Consider the following 26,435-nt stretch of genomic DNA (forward strand, 5'->3'; position numbering starts at 1 on the left):
TACACATATACCACCCACCACCCTAGAGATGTGCCCAAATATAGCTAGCACCTTTTACACGCAACTATTAAGCAACTGGTTAGTTTGATAGGAGAGTTAAGTAGGTTTGTTACCAAAAGGGACTTCAAGTACTTTGCTAAGCAGCATGATATACTTGGAACAGGAATTGTAATTTTTCATTAATGGCTTTGAGACCTGACTCTGTTATTTAAATAGCCATGTGGATTTGTGTATGACTTATAATATTTTTTTCAAAATATGCAATGAGAATAATAATAATACCTAACTTCAGGATTTCCTTTGGACTAAATAAAATGACATGCACGAATCCATTTTCCAAACTGTCCGTTACCATTATGAATGGGTCACCATAATGGAACTACTGAAATAATTACAAAGAAGACTTCTGACTCGGCACTTATAGGCCAAAGTAGGTTACCAATTCTTCAACAAAATCAAAGGTATACCAACTAGGAATTCTCTTTCTGTGACATTAATGTTATGTTACCATTCAGAAGTAAATGTATGTTAGACTAAAGCCTACACTATTATAACAAAATTATGTGGTTTGACTCCTTCCCCTTCACCCAGCAGTTTAGAGGTATGCATGAGGGATGGGATAGTTTCCAGACTTGGTGTGAAAGCTTTGCACTAAGAACTCATTAGGCAACCCAGGTTCTTTTCAAGTCAAAGGTTCTTTTTATAAACATACAATGTATTCAAGGAGTGGCAATGGGGGAAAGACAAGAGAGCTGCCATTCACTGGTTCACTCGCCAAACGCTGGCAACAGCTGGAGCACGGCCATACCAGCGCCAGGGGCTGAGAACACAACACAGGTCTTCAATGAGGATGGCAGGAACCCAATTAGATGAGCCATCACACTGCCTCCCCAGGTCCACATTAGCAGGAAGCAGGAACTCAAGCCAGGAAACAGACCCAGGCACACCAATATAAGATGCAAGCATCTAGACCATTAGGCTAAGCAACTTCTTCAAGTCAGTGGCTCTTTGTTATTCCCCTTGACACAACGAAGCTGCTGCCACCTCTACATTTCACCTCATGGGAAGGGAAGAAGCAGAAAGCTCAAAGAACATGATTTGTCTCAAGCAAGTGAGACAGATATTCCACACAGAGCTTCTGCTCACAATGCATTGGCAGAATTTTATGTTACATTGCATCACCTAGCTGGAAATGAACTTGAGACATGACATCAAGGAAGGAAGACACATGGGGCCAGCACCGTGGCTCTCTTGGTTAATCCTCCACCTGTGGTGCTGGCATCCCATATGGGCACCAGGTTCTAGTCCCAGTTGCTCCTCTTCCAATACAGCTCTCTGCTGTGGCCTGGGAAGGCAGTGGAGGATGGCCCAAGTGCTTGGGCCCCTGCACTCATCTGGGAGACCAGGAAGAAGCACCTGTCTCCTGGCTTTGAATCTGCATAGCTCCGGCCATGGTGGTCATTTTGGGGGGGGGGGGTGTGAACCAACGGAAGGAAGACCTTTCTCTCTGTCTCTCTCTCTCACTGTCTAGCTCTATCTGTCAAAAAAAAAATGAAGGCAGACACAAGCACATGAAAAAGGGAGAATAAATTGGGGGAGGGAGGAAAAAAGTAATAACTGCCACAAATATCCAAACAGAAATTAGAGGCAGGAGATTTAGACAAGAGATTGGAGGTGAAAGTGAATTTTATATGCTACTTCCATGAACAGATATTCAAGAAAGAAATGAAAAATAAGTATTTAGTTATACAAAGAGGAGGAAATAAAGAGGAGACTAAAGAATTAGATGATTGAGTGGTCAACACTAAAAACTAAAAGAGAAAATTAAGGTAATGATAAGTATGGAAAGAATCTCAAAGTGGTGGAAATGAAAATTTATGCGAACCTAGACAGTTGCCACTTGATGGAGAAGAGAGCTGAGCAGCAGTGGGGAAAACTGACTGTCAGGTGGGTGAGGTTTGTTGGTCAAAGAAATGGTTAGAAACTTGGAGAAAAACTATGGATCCATAGACTATCTTCAGGAGTCCTGTCTGGGCAGTAAAGCTGTCCATTTTTCCTATGCTATGTCCAAAGCTCAGCCAGGACCAGGTAGAATGACCTTTTGAGTATGTTCTGGTTAATTTCTCATCACCCAGGCACATCCGTGAGCACAATTCCTGTTCTTCAGACCCCCCCCCCATCTGTTTCCCCCCTCACACTCAACTATTGGCTTTGCCGCCTGCATTCCTAAGAAAAGAAATAGTCTCCTGTCAGAGCTGCTCAATTTCATTTCTCCCCTCCTCAATCTTTCTTTATACTCAGTGTTTGTGAATCCAATCTTCTGCACAATTTTTATGAGAAATCAGTAAAAGAGCTATGCAAATATCACTATTCCTTAAAGCAAACTATTGGTCCTTGTCATCTCTTCAGATGTCCATATTACCTTGGAATATTCACATAATTCCCATGGCAGATATAATTTGCACAACATGCACAAAGATGTCATAAAACATTTCCTTATAATTAAAAAATGAGTCAAAACAACTCAGAAAGACAAAGATATTAGAATTAGTAGACATAGACATCAAAATAGTTATAACTGTATTCCAGGTGTTCAAGAAGCTAGTAAAAATACTGACCATATTAAGTAGAGACAAAGAAGATATAAAAATTTCTAGAGGTAAATCTAGAATGTCTGAGATTAACAGTACACTGGGTGAGACATTGCAAGAAAAACACTAGTGAATGTGAGAAAACACCAATAAAATACCCAAAAGAAACAAAAATAGCAAAAAAAAAAAATAAGAACAGTGAATTAGTGAGCTGTAACACACATCAGAAACCTAATATGTGTGTAATTATATCTCCTAAACATATGAGAAATAGGAAAAGAAAAATTCCTGAATAAGTTGTTACTTATAAAGTTTTTCCAAATTTAGTGAAGAACATAAACCTGCAGACAATAAGTTCATGAACCCGAAACACAATAAACATGAAGAAGTTCACACCAAAACACATGCTTAAAACTAGTGATAAAGAGAAAAATCTTAAAAACCATGAGCATAAAAAATGCTCACTAAACACAGAGAGACAAATCTAAGAATTATAGAGGATTTTCTATAGACGCAATGCATGCAAGAAGTGGGGAAATATCTTTAAATGCAAGACCAAAAAAAGTGTAAAATTTTATACACAGTAAAATATCTCTTGAATATAAATATGAAAAGAAAATCAGAAATATAAAAGATAAAGTAACTCATCACCAGAAATATGTGCAGAAAGAACTATTAAAGAAATCTTTAGTAAGAAGGAAAATTTTACCTGATGAGAATCTGGATTTATTCAGAAATGAAGAAATGAATTACAAAACCGAGGGTTTATCTGGGAATGTATGTAATATTTGGTTTCTTATTATTGAGATCACTTGAAAAGATGATCAACTTCTTATAACAGAAATAACAGTTGTATCACAGGATTTATATTAGCTCCAAAAGAAAAATGAACTAAAACAATGACATAAGAGCACAATTCACATTTAAAAGTTTAATGGAATTAAACTTTTGTAATGTCTACATAGTATATAAAAGGTAGTATAATATCATTTGGTAGTGTCTATGATAAGTCAAAAATGAATACAATAAGCCCTGAGTAGACCCCCAAAAGAACTTAAGCAAAGTTATAACTAAGATGCCAAAATAGGAAATAAAATGGAATCATTAAGAATACTCTAATAATACAAATGAATGAAGAAAATGAGAATAACAAGAAAAGAGAATATATGAGATAAAAAGAAAACAAGTAGAAATATATTAAGTTTAAATGCAAGCAAAGAAGTCCAGGGTCCTACCAAGAATCAACGTTGTGGTGAAGGGGCTGGTGCCGTGGCTCACTTGGTTAATCCTCCACCTGTGGCGCCAGCATCCCATATGGGCGCCGGGTTCTGTCCTGGTTGCTCCTCTTCTAGTCCAGCTCTCTGCTGTGGCCCCAGAGGGCAGTGGAGGATGGCCCAAGTGCTTGGGCCCTGCACCCTCATGGGAGACCAGGAAGAAGCACCTGGCTCCTGATTTTGGATTGGCACAGCACCAGCTTTGGCGGCCATTTGGGGACTGAACCAATGGAAGGAAGACCTTTCTGTCTGTCTTCTTCTCTCACTGTCCATAACTCTGCCTGTAAAATAAATAAAAAATATTTTAAAAATTTTTTAAAATTGTTGTTGTGAAATACAGTTGGAAGTAGATTCATGGATCAAATGATGGTGCACAGTATGAATGAGAAATCAATATCAATGCAGAAGTCATGAACAGAAATTTTGGACATTAAAAATCAAATTAATGAGATAAAAATACAATCAAGAGCTTCAACAACAAAATGGACCAATTTCTTGATCTTGAGGACAAAACTTTGGAAATAACTCAGTCCTTTAAAACTAAAGAGAGAAGAATTTAAAAGAATGAAGAGGGCCACCACATGTGGTACTAGCATCCCATGTGGCCGCCAGTTTGAATCCTGGCTGCTCCTCTTCTAGTCCAGCTTTCTGCTGTGGCCTGGGAAAGCAGTAGAGGATGGCCCAAGTGCTTGGGCCCTGCATCCACATGGGAGACCTGGAAGAAGCTCCTGGCTCGTAGCTTCAGATCAGCCCAGCTCTGGCCATTCTGGCCATGTGGGGAGTGACCATCGGATGGAAGACCTCTCTCTCTGTCTCTCCCTCTCACTGTCTATAACTCTACCTCTCAAATAAACAAATAAAATCTTTAAAGAAAAAAAACTTAAACAAAAACTACAGCAGTCGAGACAATGTGGCATTGCATAGTTTGTTATATAGATCAATGAACCAATTGTCCAGAAATAAGCCCTTACATTTATGGTGAATTTTTAATAATGTGCCAAGACAACTCAATGGGAAAAGAATAGTTATTACAATGAGTAACACTTAAACAACTTGGGCAGCGCCGTGGCTCAACAGGCTAATCCTACTCCTAGCGGCGCTGGCACACTGGGTTCTAGTCCCTGTCGGGGCGCCGGATTCTGTCCCGGTTGCCCCTCTTCCAGGCCAGCTCTCTGCTATGGCCAGGGAGTGCAGTGGAGGATGGCCCAAGTGCTTGGGCCCTGCACCCCATGGGAGATCAGGATAAGCACCTGGCTCCTGCCTTAGGATCAGCGCGGTGTACCGGCAGCAGTGCGCTGGCCGTGGCGGCCATTGGAGGGTGAACCAATGGCAAAAGGAAGACCTTTCTCTCTGTCTCTCTCTCTCACTATCCACTCTGCCTGTCAAAAAAAAAAAAAAACACTTAGACAACGGTATATCTACATTCAATGGAATGGAGTTGGGTTCCTACATTATACCCTTTCTCCAGACAAAGCCAAAACAGGGGTAGATATAAATGAAGAGCCAACACTTAGAAGAAATTGTAGCAGTAAATCATGGTGACCTTAGTGCAAGCAATGGCTTCTTAAATACGGCATCAACATCACAAATGACAAAAAGAACACATAGATAGGTAGGTAGGTAGGTAGATAGATAGATAGATAGATACATAAATAGATAGATAGATAGATATAGAGAGAGAGGGAGATAGATAGATAGATAGATAGATAAGACTTAATTGAAATTTTAAGAGACTGTGCTTCAGGGAACCCACAGAAGCAATACAAATATCTGTATTTTTAATTTTAGTTAGTTTTTCATACGTACAATGCACTTTGTAGATATAATTCCATGAACATAATGATATTCCCTCTTCCCCCCTTTCTTCCTACCTGCCTTCCATCTCTCTTTTTTCTTTTCTTTTTTTGTTAGGTTTTTCAGATAACATATTTTAAATTCACATTTCAGTAAAAAGGCTTAATACGTAACTGCATAACAAGTTCAAGAAGCAAAAAGCAAAAGCCCTGGTTAAGTGGGAATACAGACAATGGCTATAAGCAATATCTGAATGGAAAAATGACCATTTCACCTATATGCAGTAAATTTTAAAGTAATCAAATCATAAATCTGAATTTAGGCCTGCACCATGGCTCAATAGGCTAATCCTCTGCCTGCGGCACTGGCACACCCAGTTCTAGTCCCAGTCGGGGCGCCGGATTCTGTCCCGGTTGCTCTTCTTCCTGTCCAGTTCTCTGCTGTGGCCCGGAGGGCAGTGGAGGATGGCCCAAGTGTTTGGGCCCTGCACCTGCAGGAGAAGCACCTGGCTCCTGGCTTCGGATCAGCGCGGTGTGCCGGCCGCAGCGGCCATTGGAAGGTGAACCAACGGTAAAGGAAGACCTTTCTCTCTGTCTCTCTCACTGTGCACTCTGCCTGTCAAAAAAAAAAAAATCTGATTTTAAAAAATTGTATCCAAGGTTGTAAAGATCATCTATAACTCAATGATAAAATAAGTAGCTTATTTTTAAATAGGCCAAATATTTGAATATATAGTCTCCAAAGATACAAAAATGGCCAATAAGCATGTTTAATACCATCAGCCATTAGGGAAATGCAAATAAAAACCATGATGCAATTCTATTTCACAGATAATACAAAGCATTGGCAAGAATCCAGCTCTCTGCTGATGCACCTGGGAAAGCAATAGAAGATGGCCCAAGTCCTCGGGCCCTTGCACCCCTGTGGGAGGCCCGGAAGAAGCTCCTGGGTCCTGGATTCAGATAGGTGCAGCTCTGGCTGTTGCAGACATCTGGGGAGTGAACCAGCAGATGGAAGACCTCTCTCTGTCTCTGTCTCTCCCTCTCCCTCTCCCTCTCACTTTCTTTCTTTCTCTCTCTCTCTCTCTCTCTCTCTCTCTCCCTTTCTCTCTCTCTCTCTCTGCGCCTCTCTGTAACTCTGCCCTTCAAATAAATTGCTTTAAAAAATGAAATTACGTAGGAGACTGTTGGGATATTTAAGAAAACGGAAATTTAGGAAATTGCGCTTACAGCGTTCTCCGGTGTAAAAACGTGTAACAGCTGTGACGAAATCTTATAAACTGCCTTTTCTGTTATGAATGGTATTGTCAAATGTATCTGTATTTTCTACATTTTCAAAATGATAGTTTATTTTTGACAAAAACAAACAAACAAAAACAAACAAAAAAACAACACTACCTCATTCCCCAGAAACAGTAAAATGCGTGTACCCTCAGGTCTCAAGGGCGGCGCCCCAGCCACCTGCAGCCGCGGGGGAGCGGAGGGAGCCGGGCGCCCGCGCCCCGCCCCGCCCCGCAGCCCGGCCGCGCCCCTGGGGACCCTGAACACGCAGTCCGCCCCGCAGACCTGCAGAGGGGGGACAGGGACGGCCCTGCCGGGGCCCCGGGCACCCCGAGCGCGCACCCCCGAGGGGGTCCGCCTGTCCACCCCGTCTCTCCTCGGCCGCTGCCCCCCGCGTGGCGCCCGCTTCCTCCTCCCCACGGCCTCCCCTGTGCGCGGGCTCCGGCAGGCCGGGTCCTGGGCTCCCGTGTGCCCGCTGCGGACCCCACCCTCAGTGTCCCCCCGGGGGCGGCCTCCTCCGAGGGCTCCCGACTTAAGCCGCGCGGGTGGACCAGCCCAGCGCCCGGCCCGGGACGGCTGGCATGAATGAGTGAGGGGCGGTAGACGCCGCGCAAAGCAGGTGGGAGGCGGGCAGGGACCCCCTCGGGAGGCGAAGTGCGGCCGTGGCCAAGCGTAGCAGGGGGCGTGGCCGGCGCCGCGGGAGAGCGGGGCGGGGCCGCCGGCGGGCGTCCCGGCCGCGGCAGGTGCAGCCCCGGGTGTGCCAGGCGAGGCTGCGCGGCCATGCCCTCCTACACGGTCACCGTGGCCACCGGCAGCCAGTGGTTCGCCGGCACCGACGACTACATCTACCTCAGCCTGGTGGGCTCGGCAGGCTGCAGCGAGAAGCACCTGCTGGACAAGGCTTTCTACAACGACTTCGAGCGCGGCGCGGTGAGGACCCCAGCCGGCCGGGGTCAGGGCTTGGTTGGGGCGACGGGGTCCCGGCTGGGCGCACCTGAGAGCCGGGTGCACTCAGAGAGCGGTGCTGGGGTAGGGGGCGCAGCCAGAGGGGACCCCCGGGTGCTGCGCAGGCGAGGGAAGTGAGGAGTCCCGCGTGCGGTCTGGGAGGAGGAGGAGAAGGCGCGCGGGGTCCTCTCCATCGCTCAGGTTCAGCCCCTGATGCTAGGAGAGGCCCGTCCCCGGCGCGCGCGCTGCGGGTCCCGTCCCCGTGCCTTGCACTGTTTGGGGCTTCTCAGAAACTCTCGCGGAAGCAGGGGCGCTGAGGGTCCCGGCCCTGCCATGGGGAGAGAGTGCAGTTCAAGGGAGTCGGGTGCCGTCTCTGTCCCCTCTCCAGGCCTCAGTTTCCGAAGCTGTGAAATGGAAGGCTGGCTTGAGTCTGGCCCCGGTCGGTGGCTCAGAGTGGCGCTGGCCGGTGTCTCCACACCTGGCCCGTTTTCAGTGTCTCTGGACAAGCCCCAGACGGAGGGAATAAGAGAAGCCAGGCCAGGAGTAGCCATCCCGTCCCCCAGCAGAATGTACTGCAGGGGCCCGGCCTGCCGAGACTGGAGGCTCCGTGGCGGAGGAAGAGGGAACGCGGCTTCCTTGCACCCCTCTTGGCTGGGGACCCTGGGGCCGGGGAAATTCGGGAAAGGCAGGCAGCCAGCATTTGTCCCTCGGCTCACTCTGGGGCCAGCCACTTCCCATGCCCAGGAGGCCGGGGCTCAGAAACCAGCTCGCGGTGCCTGGCCCGGTGCACAGCAGGTTCTCAGTAACTGACCGCGGGTCGTGGTCCCAGATGCACTGCCCTCTGTGACCTCCAGCCAACAATCTTAGACTTTTCCCAGCTCTCCTTCTCACCATGTAGGTAGGTCAAATCACACAGAGTTCCGCGTAACTTGCTGAGTTTGACAGACACACCTGGCGATTCCACGTTTCTGCTGAATACTTATTGGATCTAATCCGTGGAGGTGTGTCTTAGGTCTGTAGACCCCCAAGGGGGTGAGTCATATTCTGCTCCGTTTTTGGGATTCACGGGCTTGCTTCCTGCCCACCCCGAGCCTCAGAACTCCGAGGTAACTTGACATAGCACCTAGCCAGGTTCAGCGTGCTGCTAGCCTGGTTTGGGCTTCCTTCCAGAAGAGTTAGGTGTTGAGGATGAAAATCACCTGGAGCTTGGGACCCTCCCATCAGGGCACTGGCCCTGAGGACACTGGCACAGGGGAAGTAATTGCTCATGCATCACCCAGGCGCTGCTTTCCATGGATTCCCCAGAACCTAGGGGAGGGAGCCAGGACACGGATGACTTAGTGAACCCGCTGCTGCTCGCACTTCTCCATGAGCCAGCAGGGCGCGCTGCGGAGCACGGGTGCGCAGCCTGTGGGCTGCCTGCCCAGGAGGGAGACACAGGGATGTGGTGGTAAGGAGGGCACGGGACGATGCTGAAAGCACCTCTTGTTCTTAGTCCCTCTCTCTGTCTCCCTCCCATTCAAATAACATCGCGAGTGAATACCTTGGTGAGAAACCCAGAAGCAAATTTTGGGAGAGCTTTGCATGTCAAATGTTGGGGAGGGAGAGAGAGCGGGAGAGAGATCCAGCCAGCAGCAAAGCAAAAGAGGACTGCGCACTGCAGAGGAACCAGCTGGGGACAAAAGGCCCTCGGGGAAAAGTCAAGCTTTGAGAAGGTTCCTGTTGATGCAGTTACTCCACACTTTGTCTTGCACAGCCCAGAGCCACTTCCTCTTTCTCCAGCCAGTGGACATTTTTAAAGAGAATCCTTCCCTTTTGGGTAAAGGTAAAAAAGAGAGAGCTTGGAGGAAGACCTTACTGAAGATGGGGCTCTCCCACTTACTCTTGTGAGCAGCGACAATTGTGACTGCAATCAAAGCGGAACCCTTAGCAGTCAGCTTGGCCATTCCCAGGTCCCTGGCAGGGCAGTACCTCCTCCCCCCACCAACTCCATTCACAAGTCAGTGGAATAATCAAGGCTGCTTCTTCTCAGTGAATCGAGTGAGGGCTCCCCGACCGTTCTCACCAGAGCTGGGGACGGTGGCTCAGCTCAGCACTGGGGACTGAGTCCTTCACAGGAGCCCCTGGCCTGGCTCCCTGCTGCGTGCTGGGGACATCCCCGGTAGGGAACCCAATGGCCTTGTGCCTTACACAGCAGGCCTAGGCAGATCTGGCAAATCGCTTCATTCCTTCTATTTTTTTTTTTTTTTTGACAGGCAGAGTGGACAGTGAGAGAGAGAGAGACAGAGAGAAAAGTCCTCCTTTTTCCATTGGTTCACCCCCCCAATGGCCGCTGTGGCTAGCCCACCACGCTGATCTGAAGCCAGGAGCCAGGTGCTTCTCCTGGTCTCCCATGCGGGTGCAGGGCCCAAGGACTTGGGCCATCCTCCACTGCATTCCCGGGCCACAGCAGAGAGCTGGACTGGAAGAGGAGCAACTGGGACAGAATCTGGCGCCCTGACCGGGACCAGAACCCAGTGTACCGGCGCCACAGGCAGAGAATTAGCCTATTGAGCCGCAGCGCCGGCCTTGTTCCTTCTATTCTGTTGATTCCAAGTAATTCAAATCAGGTGATATGAAGAGTCCTGGGAAACCTTGAGTATGATAGAACTTTCTAGACAAATGCCTAAAGCGCCAGGATGATGCCACACCCAGGTTTTTAACATGTCTTACAGGGCTGGGTGCTTCTTAAGTGGGTCCAGTGACTATTCCTTGTTTTCGTAGGAATGCATTCCAGAACACGCCCTTCTCAAGAATAAGGATGTACTAGCAGAGAGCAAATATTTCTGCCCTGCGGCCCTGAACCTCGGTATCTCCCAGTCCTCCCCCTGTGCCCCACCTCTTCCCTACGCTCAGCCTCCTCCTCTTCCTCTGTTTCCTGTCCCCATTGCCTCCCTTTCCTTTCCCATAACCCTCCCTTCTCACCACTCTGCTCTGTCTTCCAGCTTCCCCCAGCACCTCCCTCTCGGCTCCCTCAGTCCATAGCTCTCTGTCCCTCATTGTCCCTCTGTGAGCATAAATACTGTTCTGCATGTTTCCCAGGTCTCTGTCCAGCATCTCAGCCCCTGCACTGGCCACTGGGTCCCCAGGAAATCCTGGCTGCAGCCTCCCTCTCTCCCCCCAGGAGAGCTTGTTAGCTCAGTTTCCTACACCCAAAATGCCATGGCCACCGCCTTTCCCCCACGCACTGCACCCCTGAATCTGAAGCTGCCTCAATACCATACGTCCTAGGAAGCTTTTTCATCTTCTACCCCCACCCCTTCCTGCTCCATAAAGGTCATGAGCCACGGCTCAAAGCTAGATCCTGTGGCTCCCGGTCCAGGGCTTTTCCCAAGACGTGGCTGCAGGGAACAGAGGGAGGAACTTGACCTTGGCCTTCACACAGGTGAGGGTTCTAATCCCAGAGCCACCAGCCGTTCCCTAGCATGGTAGCTGCCCGAGTTGTCAGTTTCCATCTGTGAAATGGGATCATCCTCAGCTGTAGACACGTACAGTGTGCACCGAGGCCCCATCTCTGGTGTCCACCACGCTGAGTTCAATGCATCGTTTCACAGCGCATGACAACTAACACAGCCCACAGAGGAGAGGAGTGGAGGGGCGGATTCTCCTTGGGCTCCCCAGACCTGTCTCTGGCCTTGCTTTGCTGGGTGACTCGTGTAGCCCTGATGCTATCCTGGGGGGAGGCACTTCCATGTGTCTGTGACTCTCCTAGTGACTGCTGCCTACATTGCCAGAGCCACAGCCACCAGAGGTGGTCCCTAAGCCTTGCTGAGCTGGGGCAGGGCTCAGCCCCTCGGTGCTTTGTCCACCTCCTGTCACATCCAGGCCTTGAAACTAGGCCAGCAGAGCACCTAGGCCTGGCGGAGACCCCCCTCAAGGCTGCAGGCCTGAGCTGCCCCTCACCCCCCCACCTCCATGGAAGACCCCATCACAGATGATATTGAGCCCCTTGGAGTCCAGTGATCTCAACCCAGGAGAGACTCTGCCAGGGGCCCTCTGCCAGGTACCTGCAGGTGTGGGTGGAACAGGAGCTGGGGGGACTCCATTCTGTGTGCCAAGGGATCACCCTCCCATCCCCTCCCTCAGAGAGGTTTCGAGTCTCCTGTTCATGGGTCCCTGCCCACAGCCCGACAGCTGCCTCCCTCTGAGCCCTGCTGCCTTTTGTCCCAAGGAACTGGACACCTCTCTCCCTGCAGTGTCCCCCTGAGCTCCCCCACCCCGGGGGTAGCTGTTATTTGGAATGGATGGATGACACCTCTATGACAGGTCACAGTGCTTGGTGGTTCACACCCAGTTCCAGCTTCTTACTAATGCACACCCTGGTCCCCTGCCACCCGTGTGGGAGACCCAGATGGAGTTCCTGTCTCCTGGATTTGGCCTGGCCCAGTCCTGGCTGTCGTTGGCCATTTCGGGAGAGAACCAGCAGATGGGAGCTCCCTGCCACTCCCCACTTCTCTCTCCCCCCCTCCCCCTCTCTCTGTCTATCTTCTGCCTCCCACCCATTCTCACCACCTTCCAAATTAAATAAATCAATAATTTAGTCTGGGACGCACTCCCCCTTACCCAGACTCCTTGGCACCAGTCTCTGAGGCCACCTCCTGCCCCCTCCAGCTACAGAAAAGCCACTTCCCCTGTAGCAGCCACCCCAGGTCCAGGCAGGCCTCCAAGCAGCCACTCCTGGGACCAGACCACGTCCCAACTTCCCCCTGATCCACCTGCCCCACCAGCACCTAAATGTTTCCCATTCTGCTTCCATCCTCACAGCCCCTTCTGCAGGCTCACAGGGATTCTCCCAGGGTTCTGAGACCCAGGGGTTGGAATTCAGAGGCTCTATTTCTTCCTCCCGTGTTCCATCCTGGCTAGTATTTTGGGCATGTGTGCCTGGGCAATCATAGCACTTAGGGTCCATGCTGGCTTGTGGTTGCTCATAGAGACTTCTAGGGGCACGCTGCAGGAAGAGGGCTCTTGCTGAGAGGTGGCCATGCAGGAGCTGCCCCCACTCTCTGCACAAGTGAGCGGCATGCTGGTGGAACAGAAGGGTGTGCCAACATGGCAGGAGGCTTCTGTTTTCCTGACTGTAGCATCTGGCCTGGGCAGCAGCCAGACTCCTCCCTGCTCCCTGTGATCTAAGCCCAGACATTTGCTAAAAACATGAAACTTCTCCTTCCTCTTAGCAAGGAGGTCTTCCTAGCAGCCAAGAGGGAGGGGATGGGAAAAGAGATGCAGGGGGTCAGGGAGGGAGCTACCCACACTGCTTCACCAGTGTGTTGGGAAGTCTGGCTTAGTGCCCCGGCCAGCATAGAGGCCAGGGCTGCACACACCTTGGGAGACGTGGGACAAGCTAAGCTTCCCCCCACTCCGCCATGGGTTGTGCAGTGACACAGACCTTACAGGTGCGGCTGCCAGGACCACTCTTGTCTTGGAGGCACAAGACAGCCGGGTCCCAGGGCACTGCACACAGCACCTCCTGGCCACCAGGTTAGCCTCAACCTCCAGCAACTCATGCTCCTGATACAGTGGGACTCGCTTGGCCTGATTATTCTCCACATTGCTGCGCGGCTGTGAGCTGCAGCTGTCCCAGAGGAGGTGCGTCCGTGTGACCTCGCGTGTCTCTTCACCATCTTGTTGGCCCCGCTGAGAACCAGGAGGAGAAGTGGCTGTGGTGGAAAGATCTAGAAGGGAAACCCAGCTCTGCCTCTCAGTAGCTGGAGTGGGACTTACTGGGCCTCTGTGTCCTTATGCATGAAACAGGTTGTAACCCCATCACCACCACCTCTCACAGTGGCTATGAAGAGAGACCTCCCCTGTGTGGGGGCAGGGTTGGCCCCATTGGGACTGGGGCAGTGAGGACTCCCACTGAGCAGGGCTCAGCGGGTGCAGCCACTTGCCTGGGCATCTCCCCTCCCCCAGCCTAGGCCCCTTGCAGACTGCCCCCCAGTTCACCAGGCACCTGGATCCCATGCAGAATGCCCCCTGGTTCACCAGACTCCAATGGAGTGAAGGCAGACTCCAAACTTGTCCATCTCTGCCACCTGGGGGCTCAGCACAGGGCCTGACCAAGGGCAGGCCTTTGACAAATGTCTTAGATAAATAAGCTAAGAGGTTCATTTAGAATCTTGGCTAAAGACATAGACTCAACCTAGGTGTCCAATAACAGATGAACAGGAAAAGAAAATGTCTCACACACATATACATACACACATGGAGATACACATACACACACGGAGATACTTCAGAATGTGGGAAATGAGAGTAAAGGAGAAGTTGGCTTTGATGCACAAAATTGAAATTCATGCATAATTCTTTAATAATACACAGTGTTCATGAGCTTCTTGAAGATTCTCTCATATTATAAAATGGAGTACTATTCAGCCTTGAAAAAGAATGGTACAGCTGTTTAGCCTAGGGATTAAAATACCAGTTAAGATGCCTGTGTCCCACATAGGAATACCTGTCCCAGCTCCCAGTTCCAGCATCCTGCTATTGCAGACCCTGGGAAGCTGAGCTGCAGGGTTGAATGAGGGGGTAGGGGTGGGGTCCCTGCCACCCACAAGGAGACATGGATTGAGTTCCCACATCCTGGCTCCTGTCTTGGTCCAGCCCTAGCTGTAATGGGCATTTGAGGAGAGAATTTGTGGATTGGATCTTTGATTCTCTCTCTCTCTCTCTCTCTCTCTCTCTCTCTCTGTCCTCCCCCACCCCCATCTCTCTGCTTCTCAAACAAATAAATATGTTTTAAATGCAATTCTACCATTTGTTGCAACATGGTTAAGTTCAGTGAAATATACCAGACATAGAAAGACACATACTGCAGCTTCTTACTCAGAGGTAAGAACTAAAAAAAAAAAAAAAAAAGGTTGACTTCATATAAGTAAGTTGACAATAGAAGAATTTTCACCAGATCTTGGGATGGGTCGTGGAGTGGAGAGTACAGAAGGGATGAATAACAGGAACCAAGACACAGCCAGACAGAGAGAATGGCTTGTAGCATTCAACAGTGTTGTAAGTAACTACTGTCCATGACAAATGACTGTTGATTTCAAAACACCTACAAAGAGGGTGTTTTGTTTTTTTGTTGTTGTTTTGTTTGTTTGTTTGTTTGTTTGTTTGTTTTTTGAGAGGCAGAGAGAGAACTCCATTCCATCTGCTGGTTCACTCCCAAATGTCTGCATTGGCCAGGGAGCCAAAGCCAGGAGCCAGGAATTCAATCCAGGTCTCTCACGGGGGTGGAAGGAACCCAAATACTTGAGCCATCTTCACTTGTAGCCTCCCCGGGGTCTGCAGTAGCAGGGAACTAGAATCAGGAGCCAGAGCTGGGAGTCAAACCACATACTCTGATGCAGACCCGGGACATCTAAATCGTGAGGATAAAAGCCCACTCAGAAGAGAAAAATTTTTAAACTCATTTATTTATTCATTTGAAAGAGTGACAGGAGAAAAGCATGCAGATCAATTTGATACCCACTGAACCGTACAAATAGCTGCAGCCGGCTGGGGCTGGGGATCTTGTTTGGGTGGAGAAGAGATTAAGACGGGAAAGTCAGTGTAGCAGGGCTTGTGGGCGGCTCTGCCTCAGCCTCCATGCCTCAAGGGAGCATCTCTCATTCCCTGCCTCTCCGGAACAGAAGGAACGGGTGAGCAGCTCCTTGCACCTGCTCTGTGGGTAAGGTCCTTTCATGGAGCATGGTTACTACCCTGCCATGACATAGCCTTAACTCCCTCCGACCACAGCAGAGCTGACCGCCTGCCTGCTCTGCTCCTCAGGTGGACTCCTACGACGTGACCGTGGACGAGGAACTCGGCGAGATCCACCTGGTCAGGATCGAGAAGCGCAAGTACTGGCTCCATGACGACTGGTACCTGAAGTACATCACGCTCAAGACGCCCCATGGGGACTACATCGAGTTCCCCTGCTACCGCTGGATCACAGGCGAGAGCGAGATCGTCCTCAGGGATGGACGTGGTGAGCAGCTCTGCCCCGCCAGGCTGCCCGGGAACTCTCCCTGGGTGTCACACTTGCTTGGTGCCTCCATGCACCTGCACCTGCGGGAGGTGTGCTCTTCCTAGGGCACCTGGAGCTCAAAGTAGGAGTGGCTGCAGGGTTGCCGGCCAGGTCCCCCTCTATGTGACCGTTCTGCTGGAAGGAGCATCGTGCCCTATTTTCCCGGAAGCCCTGTGAGGCCAGGCAGGGCTCCGGCAGGCACCCCACAGAGGAAGGATGGGGTGGGTCAGGATTGCCAGGAATCCTAGCGCCAAGGGGCAGGGGGTGGGGTGGCACAGCCACAGCAGGCCTGGGGTCCACCATGACCAGTTCTGAAACCTGAAATCTCACTTTTTACTGAAAGAGAGAAGAATCTAGAATCTGCACCCCCAGAGTATGACACCCCTTTGTCTACACGGCAGGCTCCGATCCAGCTCCTCCCCAGGAAGTCATCAAAGTCTTGACTCAGCAGAAATGGCTTCAAGTCATAAGCATTTGATTTGCTCCCAGAATAAGGCAAGAGAGGAAAACCCTTCAAATGCCACACAGCCACTGTTATAATAAGATAGAGAACAGGGGCTTCTCCCAGGGCCGGCCTTACTGCTTCACCCCTGACCAAGATTTCCAGACTTACTTACTTAGTATTTGTATGGCAGAGCGCAAGAGAGAAAGAGATCTTCCATACACTGGGTCTGGGGGGTAGGTAGGATGAGAATGATCCCTAGTCTCATTTTTTAAAAGATTCTATTCACTTATTTGAGAGGTAGAGTGACAGACAGAGAGAGACAGACAGACAGACAGAGGTCTTCCATCCTCTGGTTCACTCCCCAAATGGCCTCAGTGGCCAAAGCTGAGCCAATCTGAAGCCAGGAGCCAGGAGTTTCTTCCGGGTCTCCCACATAGGTGCAGGGGCCCAGGCACTTGGGCCATCTTCTACTGCTTTCCCAGACCATGGCAAACAGCTGGATTGGAAGTGGAGCAGCCGAGACTCTAACTGGCACCCATATGAGATGTTGGCACTGCAGGCAGAGGCTTGACCTACTATGTCACAGTACAAGCACCCCCATCCCCATTTTTGTAGCTAGGAAAACTGAGACCATGGAGGACAAAGCCCTATGTTACCTAGTCTTCACTACCAGACTGTGTCTTACTGCTTCTAATGTGAAACGCCACCAAGAGACACAATTCCAGGATCCTGTCTGGACTGGGTAATAACAGCCAGGTGGATGCTTGTCTCCCAGCTTCACAGCAAGAAAACATATCACAAAATTAGCTATTCCAGGAAGCTGTCAGAATGGGAGGATTCTGGGCTGGGTGATGCCCCTTCTCCAGTAGCTACAGAACATGGGCTCCCAGTACCCTCCCACCCAGCCCACCCACATGCAGTCCCAGTTGCACACTGGACACATTGGACCACATCATTCTAAGGTCCCTTTAACATTTTTTGTTTATTTATTATTCATTTATTTCCAAGGGAGAGAGAGAGACACACAGAGAGAGAGAGAGAGAGAGAGAGAGAGAGAGACCTTCCATCTGCTGGTTCACTTCCCAAATGCCTGTAACAGCCAAGGCAGGGCCAGGCTGAAGTCAGCACCCTGGAATGTAATCTGGACCACCTACAAGGGTGCAGGGACCCGAGCACTTCAGTCATCAACTGCTGCCTCCCATGCTGTGCCTTAATAGGAAGCCTGACTGGGAAGTGGACTTGGGCCTCCGTTCCAGGCACTCTGATTTGAGATGTGGACTCTCTAGCAACCTCTCAGTCACTGTGCCAGACGTCCACTCTGCTAAGATCCCCCTTCCTTAAGCCCTCCTCGCATCATCCTGACCTCAGTGTCCCAACCTGTGTTTGTCCGGGAAGAGCTCCAGGGTCTGTGACCACAATGGCTGGAGCTGGGCTGATCTGAAGCCAGGGGCCAGGAGCTTCTTCTGGGTCTCCCACATGGGTACAGGGACCCAAGAACTTGGACCATCTTCCGCTGCTTTTCCAGGCCATAGTAGAGAGCTGGATTGGAAGTAGAGCAGCTGGGCCGTAAACCGGCGCCCATATGGAATGCCGGCACTGCAGGTGGCGGCTTTACCCACTTTGTCACAGTGCTGGCTGCAAAACTGTCTGAAAGATGTGATGCTGCACTTGAGTCTCTGTCCACCCACATGGAGACCTGGATGGAGTTACTGGCTCCCAACTTCAGCTTGGCCCAGGCCTAGCTGGTACAGGCATTTGGGGAGTAAACCAGCAAGAGGAAGATCATACTCTATCTTGCAAATAAAGAAGAAAAAAAAAAAACCCACCTAGCTCTGCACCACAAAGAACTGGAGAAACTCAGGCCAGAGCATACAATGTCTTTACCGTAGATGATGGTATAAGAGTAGCCATGATTCAACCTCTTGCATGTCGAAGGCCCTGACAGCTCAGCGACCCTGCTGTGGGCCTCCCACCTCCACCTCTGAAATAAGAACTGTGAGTTTGATAGCCCTGGGCACAGGAGGCCTTTGAAGCCCATGTGTGGAGGGAGGATGGGAAAACTCAGACCTTCTGAGGTTGGGAGCATGGTGATGATAAACTTTGTCCCTGTGCACTGAGCATTTATAAGGGTGCCTCCCCTTACCCCCACACTGCATTCCTCACTAAATCCCTTCTAGAGCGGGGAGGGAGGGGTGTCACACATTTGGCTCAGTGGTTAAGAAGCTGCTTGGGGTGCCCTCATCCCAGTCTCAACTCCATTCCCGAGATCCCAGCTTCCTGCTAATGCACACCCTAGGAAGCGGCAGGTGATGGCTCAAACGCCTGGGGTCCTGCACCGATGCGGAAGACCTGGATTGAATGCACAGGTCTTGGCTCAGCCTGGCCCAGCTCCAGCTGCTGCAGGCACTGGGAGAGTGAACCAGAGGATGAGAAATCTCTCTCTGTCAGTCTCTCTGTCCCTTTCTCTCTGTCTCTCTGCCTTTCAACTAATTAAAATCCACTTTTAAAAGAATTCCCCTCAGGGCCAGCAGACTGGGTCTTAAGTCCTACCTTTCTCCATGAACCAACCAAGCAGACTTAGAAACACGAGATCCCAGAGTCTCACTGCTCTTCCAGGCATCACGAACACCCAGTCAGCTGCCATCTCTGATCAACTAGGAATTGTAGAGGGGGAGATGTCAACTCTTCTGCAGTGGCTTAGAATTGTCCTGGGGAACCATGAGATGCCTCCTCTCGCAGTGACAACAGCTCTGCACCAGGGGCCCCAGGATTCCTGCAGAAGAAGCGTCTTGAAGGGCTGAGTAGCAGGGGAGAAGCCCAGGTAGAAGGCACAGATGGGTCAGAGATAGGCAAGTGTTGTAGCTGCCCCACCCCGGTCCAGCCCATGACGGCCAAGCCTGGCTCATGCATGATGCTTTCTGCACCAGGTTTGCTGAGTGTATGAGCAGGTAGATGAAGAATTGGAGCTACACTTTGGAGAAAGGAATGGCAAAAAGCTGTGGATTTGAGTCTTGGGTTGGAAATCCACTAATTAAGTAGATTTTAGTTCAAGGGCAAAGCCATTCAACCTGCCCCGGCCTCAGCTTCCTCACAATAACATGGAGGCATGCCCTGAGGTTAAGTGAGAGGAGGCAACCAAAGCACTCGGCCTGGGTGAGCCACCGGAGGAGAGCTGAATGGTGGCACTTGGCGTCCTTCTGCCTTCGGCGTCTCTCATTCTCATCCTACCTTCACAGCTAAGCTGGCCCGAGACGACCAGATCCACATCCTGAAGCAGCACCGACGGAAAGAACTGGAATCTCGGCAGAAGCAGTACCGGTGAGTTCTGCCGTGAGACCAGGAGGCGTGGGGTCGTGGCTTCTTCTGTGGCAGGAGCAGGTGTGAAGTGAGCCCTGAGCACGGCTTGTGGCCCGTTCTTGCTGTCAGGTCACCGAGGCGCCAAGTCCCCAAGCTTCAGCTTTCCCCAGGTCATGCAGACGTGGTGGAGAGAGGGGAGGGAAAGCTTGGGACCGGCCACAGTGCATGTGGAGGGAGGGGCGCCAAGAACCCGAGGTCAGCTCACTGTTCTCGCACCTGCCATTCTACTGTAACAGCAACATGTGCGCTACAACAGAATCAGCAATGAAAAGCACTGTAAGTGTTTCTACAAAAAGCATCAACGAAATCCATCACCTCTTCATGATCACACACACACACACACACACAGAGACACTCAGAAAATAGGAATTGACACAGGGCATCTGCAAAACTCACACGTAGCAGCTGAAAGGTCTGACCAGGTCAGTTAGGAAAAGAAAAAGAAAGGCCCTCACATTATAGTACAATATACATTATAGTACAATATAGAAAACTCTCACCAGTCATAAGTGACACAATCTCGGATATAGAAAATCCTAAGGAATGCACACACACACACACACACACACTATTAGGATCAATAAACCAGCAAGATTGCAGGATACAAGGTCAGTACACAAACACTTGTTTTCTTATACACTAGTGAACAACAATCTGAAAAATAAAATAAAAATAAGAAAAATGTACAGTACCATCAAAGGGGATAAGAATATTTATGAAAAGGTTTAACAAAAGGAGTCCCAGATTATGCAGTTCAAACACTGTTGAAGGTAAGCTGCAGGAAAGCTCATGTTTGTGGATCACTGAACTTGACCTTGTTGAGATGGCAATATTCCTCAAAGTCATCTACACATCCAACACAGTCCCTGTGAAAATCCCAGCTGGCTTTTTGACAGAAATTAACTGGCAGTTCTGAAAATTTAAATAGAAATTCAAATAATCAAAAAAAAAAACTTGAAAATAAAAAGAAAGAGCAAAGTTGGAAGACACACACACATATCCAGAGTACCAAGACTTGGTATTCAAGACTGTGTGGTATTGCTATCAGGATTAGTAAAATTGGACAACCAATTTTATGTAGTATATATATACACCATCATTTCTTTATCCAATCTTCAATTGATAGGTATCTGGATTGATTCCATATCTTAGCTATTGTGAATTGAGCTGCAATATATATGGGGGTAGTGATAACTCTTTCATATGCTGATTTCATTTCCCTTGGGTAAATTCCCAGGAGTGGGATGGTTGGGTCAAATGGTAGGTCTGTATTCAGCTTTCCAAGGTATCTCCACTGTCTTCCACAGTGGCTGTACCAGTTTACTTTCCCACCAATAGTGGATTAGGGTACCTTTTTCTCCACATCCTTACCAGTGTTTGTTGTTTGTTGATTTCTGTATGCAAGTCATTCTAACTGGGGTGAGGCAAAACCTCATTGTGGTTTTGATTTGCATTTGCCTGAGAGCTAGTAATCCTGAGCATTTTTTCATGTGTCTGTTGGCCATTTGGATTTCCTTTTTTGAAAAATACCTGTTCAAATCCTTTACCCATTTCTTAATTGGTTTGTTTTGTTGTTGAGTTTCCTGAACTCTTTATATATTCTGGATATTAATCCTTTATCAGAGTTTGCAAATATTTTCTCCCATATTTTTTGAAATATAAACAAAATTTAAGAAGTAAAATTAAAAATATATTTTTAAAACTTTTACTTGTAGGCGGTTAAGCTGCAGATTTTGTGGTGTGTCAATTGTCTCAGTAAAGCTTTTTAGAAAACAGTCATGATGACACATTTTGTAGAGTACTCTTCTGGAAATGACTGCTGATGACTAACTCCAGCCTCTAACCCTTTGTGGTAGGTCCTTGTGGAATAGGTTGTTTGCCACTTGTGGCAAAGCTCCTGCAGCCTTGTGGACCTGGGTAAAGACAAAGCACCCATAAGAATAATTTGCCATCAGTCACTAACACATTAGAATGATTAGAGCAGGGGCCAGCTAGTGTGGTGCAGTGGGTTAAGCCTTGACATGTGACGCCAGCATCCCATATGAGCAGTGGTTCAAGTCCCAGCTGCTGCACTTCTGGTCCCGGCTCCCTGCGAATGCACCTGGAAAAGCAGCAGAGGATGGCCCAAGTGCTTAGGCCCCTGCACCCATGTGGGAGACCCGCATGGAGTTCCTGGCTTCTGGCTTTGGCTTGACTCAGCCCCAACTGTTGCAGCCATTCGGGAAGTGAATCCGAGGATGGAAGGTCTCTCTCTCTAGCTCACATGCTCGCTCGCTCTCGCGTTCTCTCTGTAACTCTGCCTTTCAAATAAATCAACCTTTAAAAAAAAAAAAAGAATGACTTAGTGGGAACCTGAGTAGATGCGCTGTCCACTCCCCCACCAGGATTCAAACCAGCCTGCTTCTTCAAATACTACTTGGCATCATCACACCCAAAGACCCTCGGAGAGCACAGAGAGTTTTCTGCTGAGGTCGTGGGCCCCTTCCTTAGCTCTAGTGGTCAATTTTTTCTTCCTCCTTCCACTCATCTGTCCTGCCCAGACGCCCTCCCCTGCTGCTTCCGTTCAGGAAACACTGAACTCTGGCTGCCCGATACTGGAGTTCCTCTTTCTTGTGAATTCTCAAGCTTTAAGACCAGAATCTGGAGGTAAAGCAACAATTCAGAATAGTCCCCAACTCATTAGAAAGTAAGGGCATCCAGCCTGCAGCACTCAGAGAAGGCGGCCCAGGTCAGGGCCCCACAGCCCATGCGCTTACCCCGGCAGTGCACCTGTCACAGCACCTGTCACTCACATGCACGGTCAGGTGCTGACTGCACCTGCACACAGAGTGTGTGACAGTAACACACGGTAGAGTCTGGGTGGTTTTAATCTCCATTGTTGAGTCATCCTGTGACAGCTTTATCCACTCCTTGTTGCATGAGTTGTGAAGAGTGCGCCAATGTGTGCAGAAAGCACCATGCTCACCCGCTGTCCTGCTGAGGGGCGAGAAGCTGGGATGCAGCCACACTGAGCATCCCTGGACATCTCAGTGCTCCCCTGGACGTGACACTCTTGGGCTGTCTTCTGGCTGGGCCATTTTCCACTGCTTTCCCAGTCACATCAGCAGGGAGCTGGATGGGAAGCAGCCAGGGAGCAGCCAGGACTCGAACCGTCTCTGTTAAGGGATGCTGACACCACAGGTGGCAGCTTCACCCTCTATGTCACAGCATCACCCCCCCTTACGCTCCTCCCCATGCATCTTTGTAAAAAAAAAATAGCAACCTTTTTCAAGATTTATTTTATTTAATTCAAAGAGTTACACAGAGAAAGGTAGAGACAGAGAGAGAGGATTCCATCCGCTGGTTCACTCCCCAGGTGGTTGCAACGGCCGGAACTGTGCTGATCTGAAGCCAGGAACCAGGAGCTTCTTCTGGGTCTCCTACATGGGTGCAAGGGCCCAAGGACTTTGTCCATCTTCTACTTCTTTCCCAGGCCACAGCAGAGAGCTAGATCGGAAGTAGAGCACCCAAGACTAGAACTGGTGCCCATATGAGATGCCAGCGCTTCAGGCCAGGGCTTTAACCTACTGTGCCACAGCGCCAGCCCCTCCCCGTGAATCTTGAGACCTTTTCACTCTGGTTCATCTAAAGCATGTGAAAAAGTTCTGCTTTCCTGTTGCTTTGTGTGCAGATACCTAACATCTCCACCATTGCCTTATTGACATCACTCAGCTTCTTTCCCATTTGTACAGGACTCTTTGCTTGGGGGATGACACACAGGGCTACAAACATCTTTTTTATGTTTGTACAAACATCTTTTTGAGTTAGTAGTGCCTTTTTAAGATGCATTTATTTGAAAAGCCAGAATGACAACAAGAGAGAGAGAGAGAAAGAGAGAGGGCTTCCACCTGCTGGTTAATTCCCCAGAGGGCCACATCAGTCAGGTCTGGGTCAGGCCAAAGCCAGGAGCCCGGAACACAATCCAGGTCTCCTACACGGGTGGCAGATACCCACGCATGTGTACCATCGTCCACTGTCTTCCCAGGCTCATTAGCAGGAAGCTGCAGCAGAAGCGCAGTAACCAGGACGTGAACTGGTGCTCTGGTACAGAATGTCAGCATCGCAAACCACAGCTTAACCTGTAGCACCACAACACCTACCCCTTGTGCAAGCATCTGGATGCTTTGATTACTGGCAAGGCCATTTCCAGAACTCAGACTGCTGGGTCACATGAGAATCTTTGCATTGTAGCCAAGTCTGACAAGGAAGGGCAGTTGGCCTAGCCACGGGGCTGTTGAATGGGACATCTGCATCGCATGTGTGAGTGCCTGGGTTTACCTCCCAGCTCTGCTCCGGATTCCAGCTGTCACGCAGAGAGACAGCAGGTGTTGGCTCAAATGATTGCATCCCTGCCACCATGTGGGAGAACTGGGCTGTGTTCCTGACTCCCAGGCTTGGCTTCACCAAGCCCAGCTGTAACAGGCATTTAGGGAGTTAGCCAGCAGGCAGGAGCATTCTCTCTCTCTCTCTCTGCTTCTGAAATAAATTTATTTTTTTAATATTTAAAAACCCTTGCACAAAATTTTAGTAGTGTTTTGAGTCCCACCAGCTGCATACGAGAAAATACGTTTACCCATAACTTCAGCAATACCTGATGATATTGATATTTTTACAGGTTTGACAATCTAAAAAAAAAAAAAAAAAACCTAAGTAAGAACCTGTTGTTTTTGGTTTTGATTTTGATTTGAGAGAGAGAAAGAGAGATCCAATTCACTGGTTCACTCCACAAATACTCACAATAGCCAGGAGCCAGGAACTCCATCCAGGTCTCCACGTGGATGGCAGGAATCTCACTCTCTGAGCCATCACCCCTCACCCCTAGGATCTGCAATAGCAGGAAGCTGAAGTCAGGAGTCGGGCCCAGGCATCAAACCCAACCCAGAACTCTGAGGCCAGTGTCTTAGCTGCTCAGGATGAACATCTCCCCCCTGACCACTGATGAGCTAAGCCTCCCTCCATTGCCTCTCAGATGGGCTTTGTTTTCTGTAGATTCCTTTTTTATCCATTTGAAGGGGCTTTTTCTCTGTTGGGGGGAGACCCCTTTGTTACAGGTGTAACATTTATCCTTTGTCTTCTGTTGCTTTTATCACAGGTTCTTTATATTTGTACCTCTATGTATGGCTTTTTGTCTATACCCTTGTGGCTGAAGAAAGCCCACCCCACCACAAGGGTACACAAATGCTTCTCCTGTACTTATCAGTTAAATGTGTTTTTCTGATTATTATTTGAAAGCAGAGAGACAAAGAGACCAAGAGAAAGATCTCATCTTCTGGCTCACTCCCCCAGTGCCTACACCAGAAGGAAGCAGCTGGAAACTCAGTCCATGGCCCCCACGTGGGTGGCAGGCACACAACAACTTGAGCCATCACCTGCTGCCTCCCAGGGTCTGTGTCAGCAGGAAGCTGGCATCAGGGGTGGAATTGGGACCTGCATCCAGGCCCTCCTATATGGGACGCAGGTATTGCAACCACTGCGGCTACCGACGACTCCTCCGGGTTTTCTACATGACACCAAGGAGGCTTCAAAAGTTCCCGGTATCGTTTACTGTGAAATAAGAAGTTCCTTCCTTCTCCGCTGGAATGGCAGGCACAGGAAGGCAGGCACATGTATGCTTCCGGAGCTGAGTACCCGGCCCCCGTGTCCTGTACAAGTTACTTCTCTCTCCTTTTTTTTTTTTTTTAATGATTTATTTATTTATTTGAAAGGCAGAGCTGCAGAGGGAGAGGGAGGGATGGGGCGTGGGTGGGGGTCTTCCATCTGCTGGTTCTGCTGGTTCGCTCCCCAGATGGCCATAATGGCTAGGGCTGGGCCAGGCCAAAGCCAGGAGCCAGGAGTTTTTCTCAGGTCTCCCACCTGAGTGGCAGGGGCCCAAGCACTTGGACCATCCTCCTCTGCTTTCCCAGGCCATCAGCAGGGAGCTGGATCAGAAGTGGAGCACCTGGGACACGAACAGGTGCCCACGTGGGATGCCGGCACCACAGGCAGTAGCTTTACCTACTATACCACAATGCCAGCCCCATAAGTTGTTAAATTCTCTCTCTCTTTCTCTCTTCCTCCCTCCTTCCCTCCCTCCGTTTCCTCCTCTGTAAAAGACAGAAATAATAGTTCCTGCCTCATGTAGCTTTTTTAGATAATTAAATAGGTAATAAAAGAGTTTGGGACACTGTTGATCCAAATGAAACCAACAACGAGAGAGAGACTTTCCAAAGAATAAGGATGTTTATCGGAGACCAACAAAGCATCGTAGTGAAATGCACATCACAGAGGACTATGGGTGTTTGCAGAAAGAGGGGGCAAGAGGAAGTGTTTAAAGGCAGAAATGAGGAGGATTGCATTAGATATTAAGAAACAGTGAAAAAAAGAAAAGAAAAGAAATAGTTGGGTCCAGCACTGTGGCACAGCGGGTAAAGCTGCTGCCTGCAGCACCAGCATCCCGTATGGCTGCCAGTTCGAGTCCCGGCTGCTCCACTTCTGATCCAGCGCTCTGCTGTGGCCTAGGAAAGCAGTAGAAGATGGCCCAAGCCCTTGGGCCCCTGCACCTGCATGGGAGACCCAGAGAAGGCTCCTGGCTCCCGGCTTCAGATTGGCTCAGCTCTGGCTGTTGCAGCCAATTGGGGAGTGAACCAGTGGATGAAAGACATTTCTCTCTCTCTCTCTCTCTCTCTCTCT

General features: G+C 49.5%; 1 protein-coding gene across 4 annotated transcripts in view; it reads left to right on the top strand.

Moving 5' to 3' along the window:
- Positions 1 to 7,719: 7,719 nt before the first annotated feature.
- The window catches only part of ALOX5 (arachidonate 5-lipoxygenase), a 37,306-nt gene continuing 18,590 nt past the window's right edge, over positions 7,720 to 26,435 (top strand). For all 4 annotated transcript variants that reach the window (XM_062214602.1, XM_062214605.1, XM_062214603.1 and 1 more), the window contains exons 1-3: positions 7,720 to 7,869; positions 15,688 to 15,886; positions 19,607 to 19,688. In XM_062214602.1, coding sequence (XP_062070586.1) covers positions 7,720 to 7,869; positions 15,688 to 15,886; positions 19,607 to 19,688 — 431 coding nt within the window. The remainder of the gene's footprint in view (positions 7,870 to 15,687; positions 15,887 to 19,606; positions 19,689 to 26,435) is intronic.

The sequence above is a fragment of the Lepus europaeus genome, chromosome 17, assembly GCF_033115175.1.
Source record: "Lepus europaeus isolate LE1 chromosome 17, mLepTim1.pri, whole genome shotgun sequence".
In the NCBI taxonomy this organism is placed as follows: domain Eukaryota; kingdom Metazoa; phylum Chordata; class Mammalia; order Lagomorpha; family Leporidae; genus Lepus; species Lepus europaeus.